This window comes from Rhea americana, unplaced genomic scaffold (assembly GCF_003343005.1).
Source record: "Rhea americana isolate MKP2758 unplaced genomic scaffold, rheAme1 scaffold_69, whole genome shotgun sequence".
Lineage (NCBI taxonomy): Eukaryota > Metazoa > Chordata > Aves > Rheiformes > Rheidae > Rhea > Rhea americana.
This window is the reverse complement of record NW_028186856.1, coordinates 4,198,066-4,218,889: the sequence shown is the minus strand read 5'-3', so window position 1 is coordinate 4,218,889 and position 20,824 is coordinate 4,198,066. Positions and strand designations below refer to the sequence as shown.

The 20,824-nt window shown below is 44.7% G+C and overlaps 1 protein-coding gene across 1 annotated transcript; it reads right to left on the bottom strand.

Annotated features, from left to right (window-relative positions):
* Positions 1-1,817: 1,817 nt before the first annotated feature.
* Positions 1,818-20,783, bottom strand: ERP27 (endoplasmic reticulum protein 27). The gene is made up of 7 exons (XM_085321229.1): positions 20,464-20,783; positions 20,063-20,163; positions 16,377-16,514; positions 12,794-12,910; positions 10,059-10,184; positions 2,808-3,005; positions 1,818-1,954 (listed from the first exon to the last, which is right to left on the bottom strand). The coding sequence occupies exons 1-7, from the start codon at positions 20,705-20,707 to the stop codon at positions 1,901-1,903; spliced, it is 978 nt and encodes a 325-aa protein (XP_085177355.1). The 5' UTR covers positions 20,708-20,783; the 3' UTR covers positions 1,818-1,900.
* Between the last annotated feature and the right edge of the window lie 41 nt (positions 20,784-20,824).

The window sequence follows — 20,824 nt, the reverse complement described above, 5'->3', positions numbered from 1 at the left end:
GAAGAGAGGATACCCGAGTAAAACAGCTCCATGGGCTGAGGGCAGATGTCTCCACCTTTGCCAGACTGAAGACAGCAATATGCATCATATAATACCCCAGACTCACCTCTCCTAATATCCCAAGTTTATTTTAATATCTGGCTGTGGCTAGAATAGGCCGCATGCCACCTGCAAACTGGAAGCTAGGGACTGTTCAGCTGTGAAAAGGGGAGAACTGAACATAGGTGGTTTTCCCCTCTCTCCTCTCTTACCTCTGTCCATGCACTCTTCTGAACCTCTCCCTTTTGGAAACAGTTCTTGGATATCATCTTGACCACAGAGCTTCTGAGATCCCATGCTGCCTACCTCCCTACTGCTTAGACAGGAAGAGCTCCCCATGCAGAAAAACACAGTCTCAGYTTTCCAATGCACAGTACAATCCTAAATACCATTTTGGTCATGTTGCTCTCTCTTGCTAATGTGCAACAATGCCAATTCTCTATAAATAGGAGCTGTTACAGCAGTGGGCATGCTTTAGGCGAGCAGAGAAGGAAGTATGCGTGGGTGACAGCCTTAGGGAGAAGGATTTTGGCTTGATTCACAAGGAAAAGGCAAAAGAAATGTGGGGCACCTGCCTTTCTATTGTACTAACAGCCTCCCTGCTGGGGCAGGGAGTGGATCAGGAATCTAGCTCCTGATTTCTCCCTCTGTGGCATGTTTACCTCACCTGCAAGAACTCCTTTCTATTCCCATTTTTCCATCCTGGTCTGATCTCTGGGAAAAGGCTGAGGTTTCTCAGCCACTTAGGCACACCGCCTCAAGTCAAGTCTCTCAGGCCCACAGAGACAATGCAGTCACTGTTTGGTGGAAGCATCTGTATGCAATGCCAAAGGACACTGAGCCAAGTATGAGACAAACCTATGGCAAGCATCTACTAGAGCAGAACAGAAATGTCTCATTCATCTGGTCTGTAAACTCCCCACCCCATTCTCCAGCACTGAAACCTCAGATATCTAAGGTCAATAAACAGACAACAGCCTTTCCCATCAATGCAGAGTTGAGATATCCTCTATTTTGCAACTCAGCTTTTTACTACCACCACAACTCCTTCTCCTCTTAGCCTAGAGCTGCATCTCAAACTCGCTTATTTTTGGTGCACCATCTCTAACGTGCTGTACCTAGTGCTGTTCCGATCCCATACCCTCGAAGAATTCTCTCATTCTTGTGGAAATACCTGTTGGTCCTGAGTCCAGTTCCATGAAGAATGACCCTTAGAAACTGATCTGACTGGTTAGGCATTGCAAGCCTGGTTAAATAGAGAGAGAAGATTTCTGAGCTTCCCATTCAGAAATCCTTAGACTTTGTCCTTAAGTGAAAGACATGGGGAGTGGGAAATCACATATTTGCATAAAAATTCAGGCTATTCACTTTCTGCTTTATTTAGTAAAATAAATGGAAAAKTTCATGTGACCTCAGACTACCAATCTGTTCCTAATGTCTGGAGGGACTGACAGGGGATGCCAGCCTGGCACTAAAAGCAGAAGAGAAGGAAGGAACCATCATGAGGGAAACAAACCTGACAGTTTCTCTAGGAGCTACAGGCTGTATCTCTGATACTACCATTTTGCTGTATAAACCTTTGCTCTGATAGTGGTGGCATGGAAGGACTCAGTGTAGAGAAAAAACAGTGTTCCTGGAGTACAGAGAAAAGAGAGTTAGAGCCAGCAAATGAGTAGGGAGGAGAGATTCCTACAGGGGATAGACAGCATATATGTATATGGTAAGGAGACAGGAAGTCATGGTTAATTTGGCCCTTATTCCTACTGTCCCAGAAATTCCTGATCAGTGCAGCTTAGTGAATTCTTCACACATCAAGAACAGGTGACTCTGGGCACAGTCATCCTGTGGGCTGAGAAAGGAATCAGAGTTCCTCATTGACGGCTTTCTCCTTTGGTTCGTCTGATTCCTCTTCTTTCTAAAACACAGTAGATCAAACATTGTCCAGTTTTTCAAAATGGTGATGATAGGAAATGAGCCAACATAAAGGCCTCCTCTTGGTCTCTACACCACTGCCCTGCCTATCCCATTTCAATTGGGGGCAGGTTTAGCTCTGTTAGAGCGTGGTGCTGCTAATGCCAAGCTCATGGGTTCAATCCCTGTATGGGGCTACACTGAGGGCTGGACTAAATGATCTCCAGAGGTCCCTCTCAACCTTATCATTCTATGATGATACAATTGCACAACATAGGCCACTGACATATGAGGCCTCTGTGCTATATCAAGGTGAGCTTTGGAAAAAAAGAGAACTCTAACATTGGATGAACATGTAGATTAAATTGTCCTTTCCCCAGTAAAGAGCTCTGGTAGAGTCCTGAGTCTTTGTGTACTCTGTTCTGTGGCCTTCTTGACAGATTTCCTTTCTATACCCATTGTCTGTCTCTCTGATCCCCTCCCATCTGCTGCCAGCCACTTCCCCCGTTCCCAGTGCCCAAAAGCATCCTTCCRCCTGTCTTCTCAGCTGCTACTCTCAGCAAGTATATGCTTCCACCAAGACCTTTTCCTGTTTACAGAGGTCAGTGAAATCTACTTGTTGTAGACTAGAAGGCAGAGGTCAATGAAGAAAAAGGCTCTCCAAACACATCCATCTCTGCTCTGCTCTAGACTTAATGCTTTTCTGATATCCAAGTACAAATGAAAATGAAAGAGGAGGTGGCGGAGGTGAGGAAGAGATCAAGCAACTGAGGGTATTTTCCTCAAGAGCTTTTTCAGCAACAGCATTTTCCCACAAGGGCCAGCTTCCTGTAGACTGTACAAGAGTTCCCTTTTACCTTCTGCTTTCTTTGTAAGAAAATATTACAGAAGTCCTGCACACGCTCAATGGAGACTTCATCCAGAGGCAATACATCTTGCTCATCATCTGGTGTGTGAAATATAGCCAGAGCTGGCAGCTGGGACTTCTTCAGTTTGAAGAATGACAACACTCGTTCATTGCTCTTCATATTGCTGTCTACCAGGACAAAGAGAATCTGTGAGAAGAAAGAGAAAGGCTGAGCAAAACAGAGACTGAGAGAGAAAGCAGATCCCCAAACAGTGATCATACAAAGATTAAGTGATATTATTGCAATAAGTTAGGCTAGATCTGAGGAGATGTACCAGACTTCGTTAGGACAACCTTGCCAATGTCTAACTGTTCTATGCACTACATTTTTTCATATTTTATCAAGTCCAGGTTGACATAGCAAAGTGTCTAATTTTTCTTTCTTTAAGATGTACCCACTCTGTGACAGGAAGGTGGTCTCCATTTTTATTCTCTTTAATAGGTGTGGAAACAAGATGTCTGCTGTTGGTGGAGTATGTAGAATAAGCTGACTCCTCCACTTGAGTGTCACTAGGATAAGACGATCACATCCTTGCAAGACCCAGAGCAGCAGGGTAAAAAAAGTACCTTGTGTGTGAATGGAGAACCAAACTCAGCTGCAAGAATACGGCAGTAAAGTCCAGAGGAACAGGAACCAGGAAGGACAAGAAAGAGTATTTAGAGTACCAAACATGAGATGTATTTAAGTTAGCTGCAGTGACGAGACATGAAGGTGCAATGGTTTGGGAAATGGGAGGAGCTGTTGGCAAGACACCAATGCCCACATAGACCAGCTCAGTGAAACATCATTCAGAACTGTTGAGAGAAGACCAAGTGTGAGTAAGCCAGAACAAGAGTGGCCTACAGTTTTCTGGGCTCCTGAACATTCTTGGAGAGCAAGATTAAGCCAAGGATTGGTGACCAACTTGATGATATCATTTTTGATGTAGGTTTTATCTGTGATCTTACACGGTGCAGCAGGAATTGATAAACATTTAAAATTCTGGACCCTGAAAGATTATCAATAATATGTACATCTCAAAATTTTTTGTTAAATTATCTGTTAATGCTACATTGCAAACATTATATATAAATTGCATAAAATAAAATAAATGCACAAATTGAGAAATTTATTCAATGATCTGATTAAATATTATCCATTGGCAGCTGACATCCAAGCCAAAGAAGCAAATATCCAGTTAATATATGTCATTTTATCTTAGCTGCCTTAAGTTATACAAAAAAAGAAAAAAAGTTTTAAAAAAGGAAATGCACTGTGAGGATAATGGGTCTAGTTCTCAGCTTGTGACTCACTATTTTCTTTTCAATCAAAGCACTCAAGTTACTTCAAAAAAAATTTTTTTTCCTAAAAATAAACCTGGTATATCTCAAATCCTTCACTTTAATAAATTTGCTTTTTATAAAAAAAAAAAGTTTCTTCAGAAAATTTTGTTAGGCAAAAGCCTATGGGAAGAAGGAACAGTTAGACTGGTGGAAGAGTTAACTGCTGTTAATTTTCACTGAGTATGTCTGATATTTCATGCAATTTCTCTTTCAGAAGTTAATTGTGCCTCAAAGGCAATAAACTGATGAGCAGACTGGTTGTGGGGACATTTTCCCAGAGTGCTAAATTCATCCTTTTGGGAGAGTATACTTTCATGCCATTTTGGCCCAACACAAGAATCTATAATCTATGCATGGGAAAGGGACATGATTTCAACTCCACACTAAGTTGACATAATCTTAGTATGCATCCTCATATCATCTCACCTAATCAACACACAGACACAGTATTCTTGGTGATGTGTCGCTGGCCAGATATGAGATTATATCCAAAGTATAGCCAGTGAATGAGATGACTGCACTTGGASATGGATTACTAGGCAATCCCCTTAAAGTGCCAAACTGAAGAAAAGGATCTGTGATGAAGGATCTGACCTAAGAGACAAACATCAGGTTTTCAGATGGAGCAGAAGGAATGTGAACAATGGTTATTTTTAGGGTTCTCCTTCCAACTAGMGAGCTGGAAACAGAGCTTTGTGTCGGAGGGAAGTACCCTCAGAGGGACTGTAGAAGAGATGGTACCACATTTTGACCAAATGTCTATGTCATTTGGTCATTCATTGTCATATGTCATTCATCAACTTTCGATTTTCTCTTTGAAAGATCCAATAGGCAACAAAAAAGTATTTTGTTAATCAAATGTCAATCAGGAAATTAATCAAAAAAAACAATTAGAATTCCTGCACTGTTAAATGTTAACATTTTGTATGCTAAAACTCTTTAGCTTTAAAACAGAGTAATAGCTTTTTAAAATAGTRACATAAACTTTAGTCAATATTGTTCTCTTAATGAAATTTCCAGCCTTTGTTAAAAATCCCAAACCTAAAAAACTGTAAACATTTTATTTATGAATACAAGAACAGAATAAGAACTTAAAAAAAGGTTGATATTTAGATATCCAAACAGTTTTTGTTTGCTTCTATYATAGAAGAACTAAAACACAAACAACTGACTCATTAACTGAAAGGGCTAAGACAGCATTCACAGTTCTTGACTTGGATGTGTCTAGTGACTCACATTTAGCACAAAGAGTTTCAGGGTTCTGAAGTACAGCAAAAGTATCACCCTCTTGTGAATGATATTCCAGAAATATGGGACAGACTGCAATTGTATCTATCCATTGTCACTTGAAAGAAGACACCTTAATACCTTCACTTGACTATAAGAATGATTAATTCCTGATAAAAGCTGTGATATGGTACAACTTTTTTTTGTTTCAATAACAAAAAATAAATTATGCATCCTATGCCAGATATGCTCCTGCTAAAGACTGTGTAGCCATGCAGTTACAACTTTGAGGCAGTCAGTATGGTGGATTTGTATTGAGGCCACAAACACAGGAAGCCTGATCTCTCAGCAGCTGGAAACCAAATATATTTCTAAATAGGGACATTTCCATGACTGAKTTCTCCTGGTGGGACTGGTGTTTTCTCATGATGAATTCATTTTGTTGAAAGATTCCCAACCAGCTGTAATGAAAAGAATGAATGCAGCAACTATTGAAAATTATACTGACCACTCTACAAGAAAACAACAGGTCTTTTACCCTGACTATGCCCTTATGCTTCTGTGGATAGGAGCCACTGTGCTTCCAGTACTGTAGCCACACTGAAAACTTTCCCAGCATTCAAGGAGACAGAAGGCAAAATGAAAACACGAACAATTTTTCTCAGATGAAATAATTTTTGTGATACATAATTTCAGCAATTCACTCTGCTGTACGCATGRTCCCTTGACTGGTTTCCTCAGTGTCCTCAAAGTGATATGATGATGACTATTCACAAGCCAGACATGTTACCCAACCTCCTCACAGATCAAGTTAAGAGGCTAGATCTGAAACTATTCTTGCATTTTCCTTGAGGAGAAATGTTTCTTGCATATTTAGGACAACCATGTTCTACATTTCCATAAGAAAATAAAAACTCTTTGTGGATATTCCACCTATTCTAGAAGGGAAGAAAGGACATGCCTGTCCTTCTCCACCAGTGATGGAAAGAGTGTATGGCCTTAGCTAGGACCACTTAACAAAGTTATAGTTCATCAAAACAAATCCCACTTCTGATGCCAACTATCATATCATTGCCAGAAACCAATAGTTTCATCCAAAAGAGAAGGTTTGTTTTCTCTCTTGAACTATCCTGAACAATAGCTGTTTTCTTTGGTTTTCCACAAAATTRTTTCATCTTGTACCAGTCTTCTTGCCTGTTTTCAGAGGCCTGCTACTAGAGGTAGTGAAGGATATGCTGCATGTCTGAGGCACTCTCAGCACCAACTCTTCTCTCCACACAATATTCCAAGAACACCAAACATARAGCAATATTATCTGTGCACTATCTCTCAAAATAAGCTCCTTTTCAGATAATTTTGCAGATTGATGCTGTCTTGGTGTCTTGACAACTTGATTCGTAGCCTAGTGCTTTTAGAACATGAAGTTTCTGGTAAGTAATAGGATATGGAATGTTATTTCTCAAGGAATTTGATTTAATTGAGCCTAGTACTCCAATGGTAGAAGCCAATTTCATGTTTGCTATTTTTTTCCTCTAAGGAAAGCAAATGGGAAGAATGATCAAGCCTCATACCCAGTGTTTGACCTTGAGCTTTACAGAGATACAGCCTTCATTCTTTGAGAAGATTGCATAAGCAAAGAGATCAAATTCTTAAGTTTGAATAACTTCTCACATAGCTTCTGGTAAATCAAAGGAAAATGAAAACATTAGTCACGATTTAAAAAAAGAGAGGCCTATAAAAACAACTTTACTGCGGATATCTATCAAGTGATCTAGACAATCCATGTTTACAAGTTTCCCTGTTTATGGCTAAAAAAGACGTCTAAATATTCTCTCTCTCAATTTTGGAGACATCAGTGTCTCGTAAGAAAGATAAAAAGTGTATAAATGACTGTCAGCAAGAGGAAGGACACTGTCCTTTCATGTCCATGGAAGAATTCCTAAAGAATACTCAGCAGTTTCTCAGAATTCGTTTCTAAATGGGATCCACATATAAGTTAAAAGTGAATTTGCAAGCATCATTACCCACATCATTTTGACATTATATAGCAAGTATATCAGTTGTAGCAAAAGCTGCTTTTGTTATTTCCCAAATAACCTTATTGAAACTTCTACAAACACCCATGAAGTTCACCAGCTGTAATTGACATGTTATGCTCTGATAATGTGGAAAGAAAACTGAAGACACCCATGCTAGTTTGGCTCAGTGATGCAAATCCTGCTATTTCCTTTCCAGCAGAAAGCCTGGATTTTTGGCAGTTCTTTTCCAAATAAGCACATATTTGAGTGCAATGGGATCTTTCCAAGAAGGCTGATGGATTCTCTCCTGCAGCTGCAGTACTCTAAGTTCTGTCTGTTTGCTGTTACCCATCTACAATTTTTTTCTCAAGGTCTGCTAGAAAATTACCTTATTTCCTTTCATTCTTGTCAGCTCTTGGTGACTTACCATTATCTAACATTAGCACTTCCCTCTCCAGCTTTTTATAGYCTTCAAGTTCCACTATAATGTCTAGAGGAATCTAGAGTGTTTTCAGACAGTCACTACTGCTCAAGGTATGGTTCAGGCTATTTTCAGGTTCTCCAGTTGAAAGCTTGAGTTTCCTCTCAGTCAAAGATGAAAAGACCATAAACCAGAGATAAAGGAACCATAATCCAGGGACTGGCAGTGGATCACCTCCTTCACCATCCATTTTCTTCTCTCAGACTGCAGCAGAGCTGTGTGAAAGGACTGGTACCTCCTCCACTGCTTGGGAACCCTCTCAAGCCTATGAATGGGCTCTGTGCTGTCACTGTGGAAAAGGTACAATATGCACCAAGTCTCCCCTCTCTGTTCTGGCACTCTGCAGTCACCTTGAAACACTGCAGGCTTAAGTGGTACATGCTTACAGGGAACCTGAACACCTCTCCACTGGACAGCAAGGATTCCCTGCTTGAACTTCTGACAATACTAACGCACAGACAACCAAGCTACAGGCTATGAATTATTTGTCAGTCATTCTGAATAAAATTTAATTCAATAATCTTGCATTTTAATTCAATAATTTTGCATTTATGCACAGATAATTTATGAGCTACTAAAAGGCAGTCGAAATCACAGTTTAGTTCTCAGAGTGCAACTCTTTGGAGGGAAAAAACTTGCTATACTCTCAATCACTTCATCTATGTACCTTACAGTATTACTGTAGTGAAATGGTAATAGTCAAATCCTCACATATTTAGTCTCAATATTTCCTTCTGGCAAACTCCCACTCTATTAATGTGATGGGAAACTTCTCTGCATGAATAATAATAATAATAATAATAAAGAAACTAGATTTGGCTTGTGGCTAATTAATAAATCAGCTGGACTTCAGTACAACATTTTATCCAATGTTTTGTAAAGTATTTCTAGGAAAATTAACTCACATCCACAGACATGTGGGTTTGTCACATGAAGTGAAAACTGGACGCATCCACATCAGCAAAGGATAGTGATGCTGAACAGCGATGCACTGCATTAGAAGAGTTAGTTGGTGGGGGGGAGACTTGTATCAGACTGCAGCTCATGGAGGACAGGAATAATGGTGTCACTATAGCACACATCTCCTAAGAGATGGATGGAATTTTTCAGAGAAAGGAGTTTTCTTTCCTCAGTATGGATTTATCAAGGAAAAACACTTTTCAGGATATCTTTTGGCTATGATGTATGGTTTCTGACTGGTTTCTTCCCAACAGGTGGGAGATTTCAAGGTCCAAAGTAGTCTTGCCACAAACAAATCTCAAGACTTTTGAGGATACATGGTTCTGAGGCAGCCCCTCCATTTCAAGCTGAGGACACACTTGCTTTTTAATCCTTCAATAACACAAGCAGCTGCCTGCAAGTATCCTTGTTCCCAAAACCCAACTTGTTCCACCCTCATGATCCTCTACTGCTGCGAGTTTCTGCCTGCCCCCACCACCTGCCATTCTCCCCTGCCCTAAATGCCTTCTCATTGTTCCAAATCCTTCACTGGCCTGCCAATTCCTTCCTCTGTTCCCTGGACACAGCTATAATCCAGCTGCTGCCATGAAAAGATTTACTATTTGGGGAGTTAGCAAAGGGGTGGGAACTAGAGGAAATTTCTCTAAAAGTCATCATCTATTCCATCACCTTACTGTGGGAAATCTGACAAACCCATCTGCCATTCCTTTAAAATAGCCCATTCCTCAGGACCCAACCAGAAGGCTAAGAGTTAAGAAGTACCATGGCACTAATTACTATCTGGTCACTTAYATAATGCTCCTTGGCATCTCACAGGCTATATATACAAAATCACCTCTCACACCAGTGGAATGTAACTGTCAGGAGACTGAACTGCAGCAGCTGTTTGTCATCTCCCAACTGAAAGGGAACAAAACTGGACTAGAAGCAAGGAAGAACAAAATGTCCTACTAAGAAAGTGTGTGGGGGGAACAGGATACAAAAGAAATTTTCCCCATATGGAGGCAAACTGGCAGAAGATTAAGAGATCCAATCCCTCCACTTGATTATCCAGTTAATCCTCTTTTCCTCCCATTTGGCTTTTGCTTCACTAACGCAAAGGGTAGGAGATGATGTCCCCCCATTCACAGAATAAATCACTGTTTTCCCTTCTCTCCTTGATGGATCCTGTTTAATCTCTGTTTGGACTCACCTTCCCTTGGAAGAGCTCTGCTGCCTCAAGAAATCTGCGCATGCGCTCAGGATGCTCTGGGGACCTCTTGTCTGTGATCAGGAGGAGGTGAAACTGGACAGAACTGTGCAGCAGACCAATTGCTGTCTGCCAAAAACAAAGTCATTACCAACATAGAGAGAGAGAGACATAGGCAAGAGATTGAGAATATTCAATTTGCGTTGGATGTACTGCCAGACRGACATCAATTCTCATATTTTAACTGAAGCTCCTTTGCTAATAACCCTTGCAAGCACAGCTTTCTTTGAAATAGGAGGAATCAGGTCTGGGTTCTTTGAAGGAACTCTTAATCTCCTGATTTCACTTATTCCTGAGCCAAGAGTCTTAAGATCATAAGGCCTTAGGATGGCCAGTGACTAGGCAAGGGGGCCACCTGGATACAGAAGCTGAAGTCTACAGGGGCAAGGAAGTGGAGATGGAAGACCAGTGAACACTAAACCATCAGAGTCATGCACCACCATGGTGCACCCAATCACTGAGGTCTGGCACCTGGCTAAAATGGGAGCAAGAAAGTAGGAAGGATTTGTAGTGCTGGGACTGGTGTGTCCCTTCATTAACTTTCTTGAGTATTAAGCTGTACCTAGTGAGGAGCCCCCAGTAGACCTCATTTCAGCAGCCCCAGGAGCTGGGTAGCCAGGAGCCCTGAGGGTTAACACTGCTTTCTCTACTGGGAAAAGTCCTGGAGCTGGCAGTCGCTCCATCCCCTGAGGAAGGGCCAAGCAGGCAGCATACGTTGGCCCTCTGTGAGCAGATTGGGGCTGGCACTGACCAAGAAGTCATTGCTCTGTCTCCAGGTACTGGGCAATTTGTCATCTCGCTTCTTCTCCTGTCCTCTTCATGCAATGCAGCCTCTCCCTCAAACTAAACAGAAGTCTGGCCAGGCTACAGCTGACCTGTTGCCTCCCCTGTGCTACTGAAACCACAGAGATACAGATTGCCCTGAGCCCTGCTCCCCATCCACACTTTTATGAAGAAACAGAAAGTTTCAACACATTCCAAGAGTAATAGTGAAGGAGTCAGAAAGTACACTTCTGCAAGTACACTTCTGTGCATCTAGTTTTTTGGTGGCTGGGAATTCCCCTTAGCCTAATATTTACCATGCGTTTGGTACCACTTAACTTCTGCGTAGTGTGCAGATGGGGCATGGGATAGTGTAGAGGGGATGCAAATCAAGGCTGAAGAGTGTTAGAAGAACTCATGCRAGAGGACAGGACTGGAAAAATAGAGGATGAAACCAGGCAGCAGCAAGGGGCACTACAAGGCTGGGTGGAGAAGGCGCAGGACTAGTGCACCAGTTGCTCTGGCAACACCAGGCAAAGGTGTGTTTGTTCACACAGCCTTTTGAAAGAGAAATCAGCATGGCTTATTAGCGTAGGTTCATCAGCATGGCTGGATCACATCCGACTCTTCTGGAAAGTACACAGGATAATCATTGCCTAAAAATTGCCTAAAGTATGTGGGCGAAACAGTAAGGGCCCCAGGATAGGGTTAGAAACTCTTGGCAGGGCTTAGTTTGATCCATGTGACCCAACATTTTGCTGACCTGTAACATTCTTAAATATAAACAGCATATGCACTGGGAATAAATATTTATGAAAATCCAAGCTACATTAGCAGAGCTGGGAGGCCTTCAGGCCTTGGACTGCAGGAGGCACTGTTAATTGCAGCATATTGGTAGTACTCCAGAGGGTCAGGAGAAAACTGGAACATGAATACTGCAGGTCATACTGGAGGGGACTGGTTGAATCGCTCAGGGACTTCTAGGTCAGAAAGACAGCCTGAGTACTGAACAGGACACAGCATTGCGAGAGCCCAAAGTATCATCAGAAATGCATGAAAAGGAGCAATATTCTAATGAATTGCCAAAAGACACAAGGGAGGCTAAAACATTACAAGGATTCAGAAGGACTGGGTGTTTATAAAGATAACAAGAATATCCCTGCTGCCATTATTTGGGTGTTTTCAAAGGGCTGTGAAGACAGCTGGGCAGGAAATAGCTTTTCTGTCCCAGGAAATAGTCTATGATTTTGAAATATTTTTTATCATCCCTTATCAAGATGAAAACCAAAAGTACTCTTTTTTTTTTTTTTTTTTTTTTTTTTTTTTTTTTTTTTNAAGCAGAACTTCTACAGTATTTCACTTGGAAACAAAATGGAGTATTTCCAAAACAAAATGCCCTCCTCTCTGCTGGCAGGCTGCACCTGAACTGGGGAATGGTCAGCCCTCTTAGTGATCCTTGGCACCAGTTTCAAACGTACAGCTTTGAAACAGGTTGTGCCATTCTTCTTTAATTAAATTAAGCCCATTCAGCACTACTGTAGCTATTCAGAAGTCCACAAAAAGGAAAAAAAAATGAAAGAAAAAAAGAACAGGAATGACAAAAGTCTCAGCCTTGTGTCCATCACAGCTTCTGGGACACACTGGCTCCATAGTAACCAGCCCAGTGAACTGCTGGGATCTCAGGRGAGCCTAAAAACCATAATCTTTGGTACTCCACAGAAGGAAGGAAGAGACACGGGGACCTTGCAATTGCCAGGGGAGTCAGGTGGAGGGGCAGTGAAGATGGGCAAATTCTGGGAGTTGAACTGGCAAATTCTGGGAGTTGCACACATCTGCATGTGCAAATTTCTGGGCCACAGGAGGCCTGAGGAGAAGGTTGAATGCCAGGGCAGGGGTTGTGGGGAGCTAGTAATTACCACAGGGTTGTACTCAGTCACCAGTCGGAGTTCATTCATCCGAATGAAATGAACCATCTTCTCAGCACTGATTTCTTCCTCGTCTATGATATCCAGATACCTCCGGTCATCATCTGCCTGAAGACATGCAAAGATACCTACAGTCATAGCTGTCCCCTCCATGAGTATTTCCTCCAGAGGAGTGGATGGACACTCATCATAAGTGCACACAGACACCTCTGGGGATACCACTTTCCTCTCCTGCCCACAACATAATCTCCATTTTGCGAGGTCCAGACCCATTAGATTTATAGATCTACCTGGGCATGGAGAAAATTTTCTCCTACCCTCCGTCAGTCTCCGAAGGCAAACTTTGGCATAATAGAAATTACTGGGGATGCCAGATTTCCCCACAGTATCAGCTCCTACTGCACTGGAGACAGGGAGGATTAGCTGATAAACTTTTCTAGGGGCTGTGGGGAGAGATTATTAAAGCAGCCTACTCCTTACATCGATCTTGGCTTTTCATCGCTCTTTAAAATCTTCATCTGCTTATTCTATTTCTTCTAAAAGTAATAAACATTGGCATGAGCCTGTATGGATTTCCTGGAAACACTGTGCAAGCACGAAATCTCTCCAATAAAAAGTCGAGTTTTTTTTCCAGCACAGCAGAAAAAAAAACAAGCCCAGCAGATTTTAGCTTTAGAGGAAAATCCATCTTGCCACACATCTCCCCACACTTCACCCACCCACTCAAATGGTGGTTTAATTTGTTGAGGTTTCGCTGACCTGGTAAACAGAGAAAAAGAAGGCAAGCATTAAATAATAGCTAAACCAACCAGAGGGGCACAGTTGCTGTATAGTGGATAGATGGGACCATGGGAGATGACTGAGCTGAGCCGTAGGGTTGCTGGGCTATGATATCTAACAGGATCAAAGTTTGAGATTTGAAGACCTTTTATATATATATGTTGTATGAGGTTCTTGGGGCTGAGGAAATGTACTGATACATACCTCAATTTTATTTTCTGCATCTGTACATACTCTGAAAATGCATGTTAGTTTTTCTAGACTGTGTTCATGGTGTGCAGACATCTAAAGCCCCCTTTGTTGTTCTGCGGTCGCTACCAAGGACTTTCATCTGGCAGGGGACCACTGCACTCTGTCTAGCCACCCAAACTGGTGCTTTTCAGACTGTGCAGTCTGATTCCTCTCTCAGACTTGCTCCAGCATAAAATGAAAAGACATCTCCACTCTAGTGATGGGATCAGGCCAATGCAACATCTGTATGGGTGAGGCCAGACAGGCCTTGGGAACCAATTTAAAGCACTCTGTACCCCACAGAAGGCCTTCTCTTGACTTTCATGGGCTTTTGCAAACAAGAAGTGGTTATACCTCTGATTATGCTATCCTGGTCATGCATCTTTATATTCTTCAAATAAGTATTTGATTGCAAGTACCTGTCCCAGTTCTTTTTCTTTTCTTTTTTAGCTCTTACTCCTTAGTCCTACATAGTATTCAGCAAGGAATAAAAGGAAAAATAATGTGCCTAACTTAAATTTAGGAAAAAATTCAAAATTATGCAAGTGAATTGTCAACCACATCTCACCTGGTTGGTGTATGTTTCTTGTTGTTTTTTTTTTTTTTTTTTTTTTTTTGTTTTTTTGTTTGTTGATTTGTTTTTCTTTCTGTTGTACCAGCATTTGGTTGTAAAAGTTGGACCATTAACGGGGAAGATTAAGTATTATCCAAATGCCAACACCGCTTTCTTTTATCAAACACTCTCTCAATGCAGTTATCCTTAATATCTGTCACAGTGCAAAAAAAAAAGGATCCTTTCAATGTTTTGGAAGAAAATCATCATGACTAAGAACCACAACTGAGATGGATGTTGCTTTAAATTGAAACATCTGTATATGGCAAATAAAAAGTTAAATGAAAGGCCCCTGCCCRCCCGTGGCTCATTATTAGATCATGCTCCTTGTATTATTTGGCCAGTGGTAAACACAGGGCAGGAAACRATGAGAATCAATGAATGAGGGGAACAAAGTGGCTTTATATAATCTTTGTACAACCTAGATCTAGATATTGACCAAGATACCATACTTAGTTTCTCTAGCACGTAGAGCTTCCTAGTGKGCTTAGAGCTCCTTTGACCTAGCACTTTATGTGCTTTTTTAACATCTTGTACTACCTAGGGCCCTCTCACCCTCAGATACACCTTTCTTGCCCAGTTTTCACGGGTCACGCTTTTGTGAGAAGAGGCTATACAAGGTAATTCATATAAGCAACAGAATACTTGCTCTTAGCTTTTTTAATATTCTTGGAGCAAGTACAAGACCCTTCCCAATAATGTCCCTTCAAACTGGAGCAAACATAGCTTCAAATTCAGTGAGACACCCAAAATTACAGCTGGAGTCAACAAAAGTTTGARCTTGTGCAGCATCCATCCCTAAGAAACTGCAAAGTAATGTTTTTAAAGGGTCCGTCCCCAAAGTATAAGAACTAAGAAAGGACAGAATATGGATCTGGTTTCAGTCACAATGGAAAAAGTGTGTATCCAGAGCGACAGCTTTGCCTGCCTGAAGCGACACTTGGCAAGGTTTGATTTCAAGCCTGCTGTGTTGATCCATTATAGCATGGTCTCTAGATGCTTTTCATGTCTCAGGAGTCTTTCCAAAACCACAGGAACACCATCCAAGTAACACTGAGCTCCAGGCTGGTTGCTGATCAGAAACACAGCCATCATTCTTTGCAAAGCACTGGGTGCTGAACCAGATCCACAGGGCACACATTTAAAATGGAGAATCTCATCAAGTGTAATAAGTGCTGCATGTCTTAGGGATGCAGGCTCTGCAAGTGAAAAGCAAAAGACCRTTCTGAAGCAGGAAGTTCTACAGATTCGCTTTTTAGGTGTGAAGGTAGACTGACTGTTAGYGATAAGCATTTTTTGGCTTGCTAGCACTAAGCGGAGATGAAGAGTCTTTAGTCCTCTTCTTTATCACTACTGCCCAGAGATTTAATTTCTTTTGTAATGGGATTATAGGTCATCTTAAGCTCTTGTTCTAAAGCCTCTCTCACTAAAAATAGTAGGCAGTGTCATGTCTATTGAATATTAATTCTGTAAATATATTCTTTTGTACAGCTTAATGTTTCTCTGGAACTGAGCATTCCTTGGAAATAGCCCTGAGATCTGCCCGGCTTAGCTCGTCGCAAGGCACAGAGGTAACACTTGGCCTCTGTAACAACCTCCTCTGCACCTCCAACACGCCTCCGGCTTTCGGGGAGCTGCACAAGCGCTGCCTATCAAACATTCGCGGCGTGCCCAGGGCACATTTGCCTTCTCCTCTCCAAATATCCTCCGCCCATGACGGAGGATACTGTCCTACCGTGGCCAGACCGCTGCGTCCCACACGCCAGGTGGGGGATTCGCAGGGCATGGGGCCCTCTGCACCTGCAGCGCAGCCGCCAGGCCTCGGGCCTCCGGGCTGGCTGCGGGGCCGAGTGCCCCTCTCCCCGCTCCGGGCGCCTGGATTTGAAGCAGGGGGCGCGGGGGGTGGGGGCCGGGGCACGGGGGTGCAGGGGGCCGCCGGGGCCCACGCACCCTGCGGAAGAGGGCGAGGGTGCTCGCCGTGGCGTTGTACTGGGACCGCATCGCCGGGCTGGTGCTGAGGCCGAAGGGCACCTCGGGGATCAGGCTCGCCGCCCGGCGAAACTCGGACACCTCGGGACCGTCCAGCTCCTGCAGAAAAGGGAGGGAGGGGAGAGGGAGGGAGAGAGGGGAAGAGAGGGAGGGAAGGAAGGAAMGGAAGGGAGGGAGGAGGGGGAGAGGGAGGAGGGAGGATGAGGAGCAGCGCTTCCCGCAGCCCGCCTGGACGTGGTGCGAGGGCGACGCCTGGCGCCCGCCGCGGCCCCCTCGCCCGGCGGCCTGTTCCCCCCTCGCCCCCGGCCTTCCCCCTCGCCCCGCTGCCCGTCCCTCACCCCACAGCCTGTCCCCTCGCCCCACTTCACCCTCCCTCGCCCTGCTGCTCGTCTCCTCACCCCGCAGACCGGCCCCCTCACCTCACCGCCCRTTCCCTCGCCCTACAGCCTGTCCCTTCGCCCCATAGAGCGTTCCCCTCACCTCACCCCCTGTCCTTTCCCCCCACCGCCTGTCCCTTCACCCCACAGTTTCTCCCCCTCGCCCCAAAGCCTTTCCCCTCGCCCCACTGCCTTTCCCCTCACTCCGCAGCCTGTTCCCTTCACCTCACCACATCCCCTCCTCACCCCACGGCCTGCCCCACTGCCCCGGGCCTGGGTTGAAGGCAGGGGGCGAGCTCGGCTCCACAGCCCCAGGGCGCCCCAGGCTGGCAGCGGGCGAGGAGGGGCTGGGCAGGAGCCCCAGCCTCAGAGGRCTCCCCCAGGAGCTCAGCCCTTGCGCCCGGTTTCTCTCTCGCTCCTCCATTTGCCCCACGAGGCCCAGCAGGAGACGGGGCTCGTCAGGGCTGTGGCACGACACGGGGACTGCATGCGTGCACCCRTGTGCGCGCACACATATGCGTGCGTCCATCCCCCCCGCAGGGCCCTTCGCAGAAACAGAGCTTCCCTGGGTGAGGAGGCGGATTAAAAACAGGTCCTGCAGCCRGGGTGGAGATCCCCTTCCCCCACGTCTTTCCCTCCCGCGGTCTCCTTTCCCGCGCYGCGGGGACCCTGTGCAGGGATGCCTCCGCCTGACGCCCACCTGCCCTCACCGGGGCGGTGGTGCCAATTACCTACTTTGTCACGCGCTGGGAAACGTGCTGTTCGTCTCAGAACCACAACCGCCACGCAGCTACAACGGTGCGGAAATCTCAGCTTTTACTTCTTTTAAACCTTGTTTATTATTCCCATGCTCACTAGAGCTCTTAAAAGGCAGGGAGAAAATCCAGAATTGAGAGGTATCACACTTAAATATGCACATCTTTTACATATTTATATACATATATATGTATATAATAATTTTAAGATAACCTCTTGGTTCTGGAGTCAAGGTTTACCATTTTTAATGGCTTCTGTTAGCAAAAAACACCCTAGTTCCTTCTAAAAAAGTGTCTAAACATATCCTCTAAAAAGTAGCTAGTACAGATATATTAAATGGTGGAAATATGCAATTTCTCAGCAATTTGGGATCCATTTTCTTTTGTGCAGTGAGAGCATTAGCTACAGCCCTAGCCTATATTAAAGCTTCCATTGCTATTTCCTTTGCAAACTTTTGAGCAATGTATCTTTTGATACTTCTACTTATTGGATTCAAATGCACAAGACAGTGCCTGCTTGGAAACTGTTTTGTTTTTCTTCTTGATTTCAACAGTCAGCTCAGCTGTTTGCAAGCCCAAAGAGAATGGAAAACAAAATTCTTTCCTCAATCAAAGAAAAATAACTCTCGTGACCTGTTTTGGAAATGCCAGCACATCAAAACAGCTTTGGCGAGAGTGCTGAAGTATGGCATGGAAATAAGCTCACTGAGTTTTAGAGCATTCCTGTGAAAGATGGGGTCTAATCAGGGCAAGTCTGACCCTATCACACGTGCACGCTGGGTTTCTGGAGCAGTGTGCTGTTTTTCCAACATGGCACACTGTTCCCGGTAAGGGAGGCCATGCTCATTACACACAGTGCTTGCAGAGCTGCATACTGCTGTGAACTGAAAGGCTGCAGCAGAGAAATGATTTACAGTGAACAGAGAACATGGACATTATCTGGATGAATTTAGTCTCGGGCAGAGGGCCAAGACTAGCCCTCATGGCACACATACCTCCTTACGTACTGTTTAAATGCAGCCCTGTTGTGTTTCACACATTCAATGCCAGACACATCCCTGGCTTTTGCCTCACRCTCGCTGCCACCAAGGCTGTCCCCRCAGTGCAGGACACCATGGTAGTCTCTCCCTGCTCTAGGATCTGGCATGCCAGATGTGATCAGTGTCGTGTTAACTCTGATGGATGAAATCACAGAGCAGGAGGAAGGCTGTGGTGGTGCAAGACGCTGGTGGCCGTGCCCCAGCGCTGCTTGGCCCGGTGAGCAAACGCTATCCCTGCCACAGCTCAGTGCGAGGCCTCTGCTGACAGCAGGCCACGAGGCCCTGAGTACAGCCTGGCCACGAGGTCAAACAGTTACCGTCTGTGAAGGAGACATCTGAGCATTTTCACTCTGTATACGCAGCACGCCTCGCCGGTTTGCCAAAACATATCACGAGTAGCCTCCGCGGGAGCTCTGCATGCCTGCAGCTGCACACCCTGCAGCGGCTGATGCTCTCTGATCAGTGCGTAGCACTGCCCCRGGGCACCTGCCTCCACACTGACACACTCGTTGCCGCCCATGCTGCACAGGCAGAAACATTGTTCCTCGCTCTGTGATGTGCTGTGAGATGYCTTTGCCCTACACCGAGGGTAGGACTCCCTCCCCAGGCTGCCCTCCAGCCTCAGGCATAGGGCAGGAGGAGGAAAGGAGTTATTTTTGAATGGATGAAGTCCTCTCTCTGACAGAAGCCATGAGGCAGTACATAGGCAGCAGGAACCCAGAACAAAATTAAAGGAGAGGTGAAAAAAGGTGCAGTGGGAAAACTTAGAAATAGTAAGAATTCTCTTGGCCTCTGCTTTTTGTTGCTATAATTCAATATATGTTTTCGTCTAGTTTCCTATGGAAAAATATTCATGCCATTTTGGGGAAAGGGAACACACACCTCCCAATCACTCTTTAATACTGTTGGCCAATTTCGACTGAGTTTAGACACACAGAGGCAGAGATCCCAAAGCTATCAACTTTGGCGAAACAAAGCAGCCACATAGAGGGACCATGCTAATATCCACTCTAAGGGGAGGCTACAGATTCAGCCCAAATTATCTTAGACTTCAGAAAAAGCACACCAGCCCTCCTCTCTGAAACATGGCTTCCTCGGCTCTGTCACGTAGGGAATGCCTTGTTCRTCTTCAGTGATTAAAGCAACCAACTGCCCCTTGCCAGTTCACTGTATTTCTCAGCCACCTGCATTCCCATTTTGTTTCCCCTGCAGCATTTCCATTTTTCCTCCTCCAGGGCTCCTACAGACTCCTACACATTCCTCCCTTGCTCCATCGCTCTTTCTACACATAGACCAAATTCCTGGCATTCTCCTTGTGGCTTGTCGCCTAATCCCTCCACGTGTCTGTTACAGCCTCAGCATCTTTCTGGATAGGGAGCTGCCTTTAGAAGGTGTTTATACCACATCCAGCCCCACACTCCCACCAGGCCAGGCTACAGCTAACATCTAGAAAAAGGGAGGTGGTTTGAACATACCTGGAAGAATCCAATGACTGCCACCTCCGYGCCACTGATGAAGGCTTTGACATCYGCTGTATTGTTCAACAGCACAAGTAGCTTTGCATTTTCAGCTGTGCCTGGACAGGAAAGGTCAGAGTTGGACAGARGAAACATAAAGARCAGTTCAAAGAAGTTTCCCTACGCACACACAGGTGTCCCAGCCTTTACATKTTTGTCTGCACTCTCAGCACACCTCTCTCAGTACAACACTTGCGTAGCACACCCTGAGGAAGCGGACTCAGCATAAGGAAGACTCAATCAGCATTCTTCTCCACTCCCCTTGCAGATCACCATGGACCTCTCCACCCTAGAAACCCTTGTGGTATTCCCCCGTCAGATCCAGTCTTCTCTCTGAGCTAGGGGGGAAGTTCACTTACCATGGGATGCAGAGCTTTCGTCATCAGCACATCCTGCTGGGGAGCCCCCCGTGAGGAGGATAATGAAGAGACACATAAAGATGGAGGTGCCCATGATCCCAGCTTCCCTTCTTTTTGCCATGCCACCTTCCTCTGGTCCTCTGCTAAGCAAGTGACACGTCAGGCGTTTATTGGTGGGAAGGGAGCAGCTGGCCTGGGCGAAACCTTCAGCTCCTGAGATAACTGCCTGGCAGGGGGAGCACATTGGTGCCTCCCTGTTGTGGAGACGTCAGCCTTGGAGAGAGCCCCACCACCAGCTGGGTTCTCACAGACAGTGCCCATCACCATGTCCTCCTCACCCACAGTGCTGGACATCTCAGCT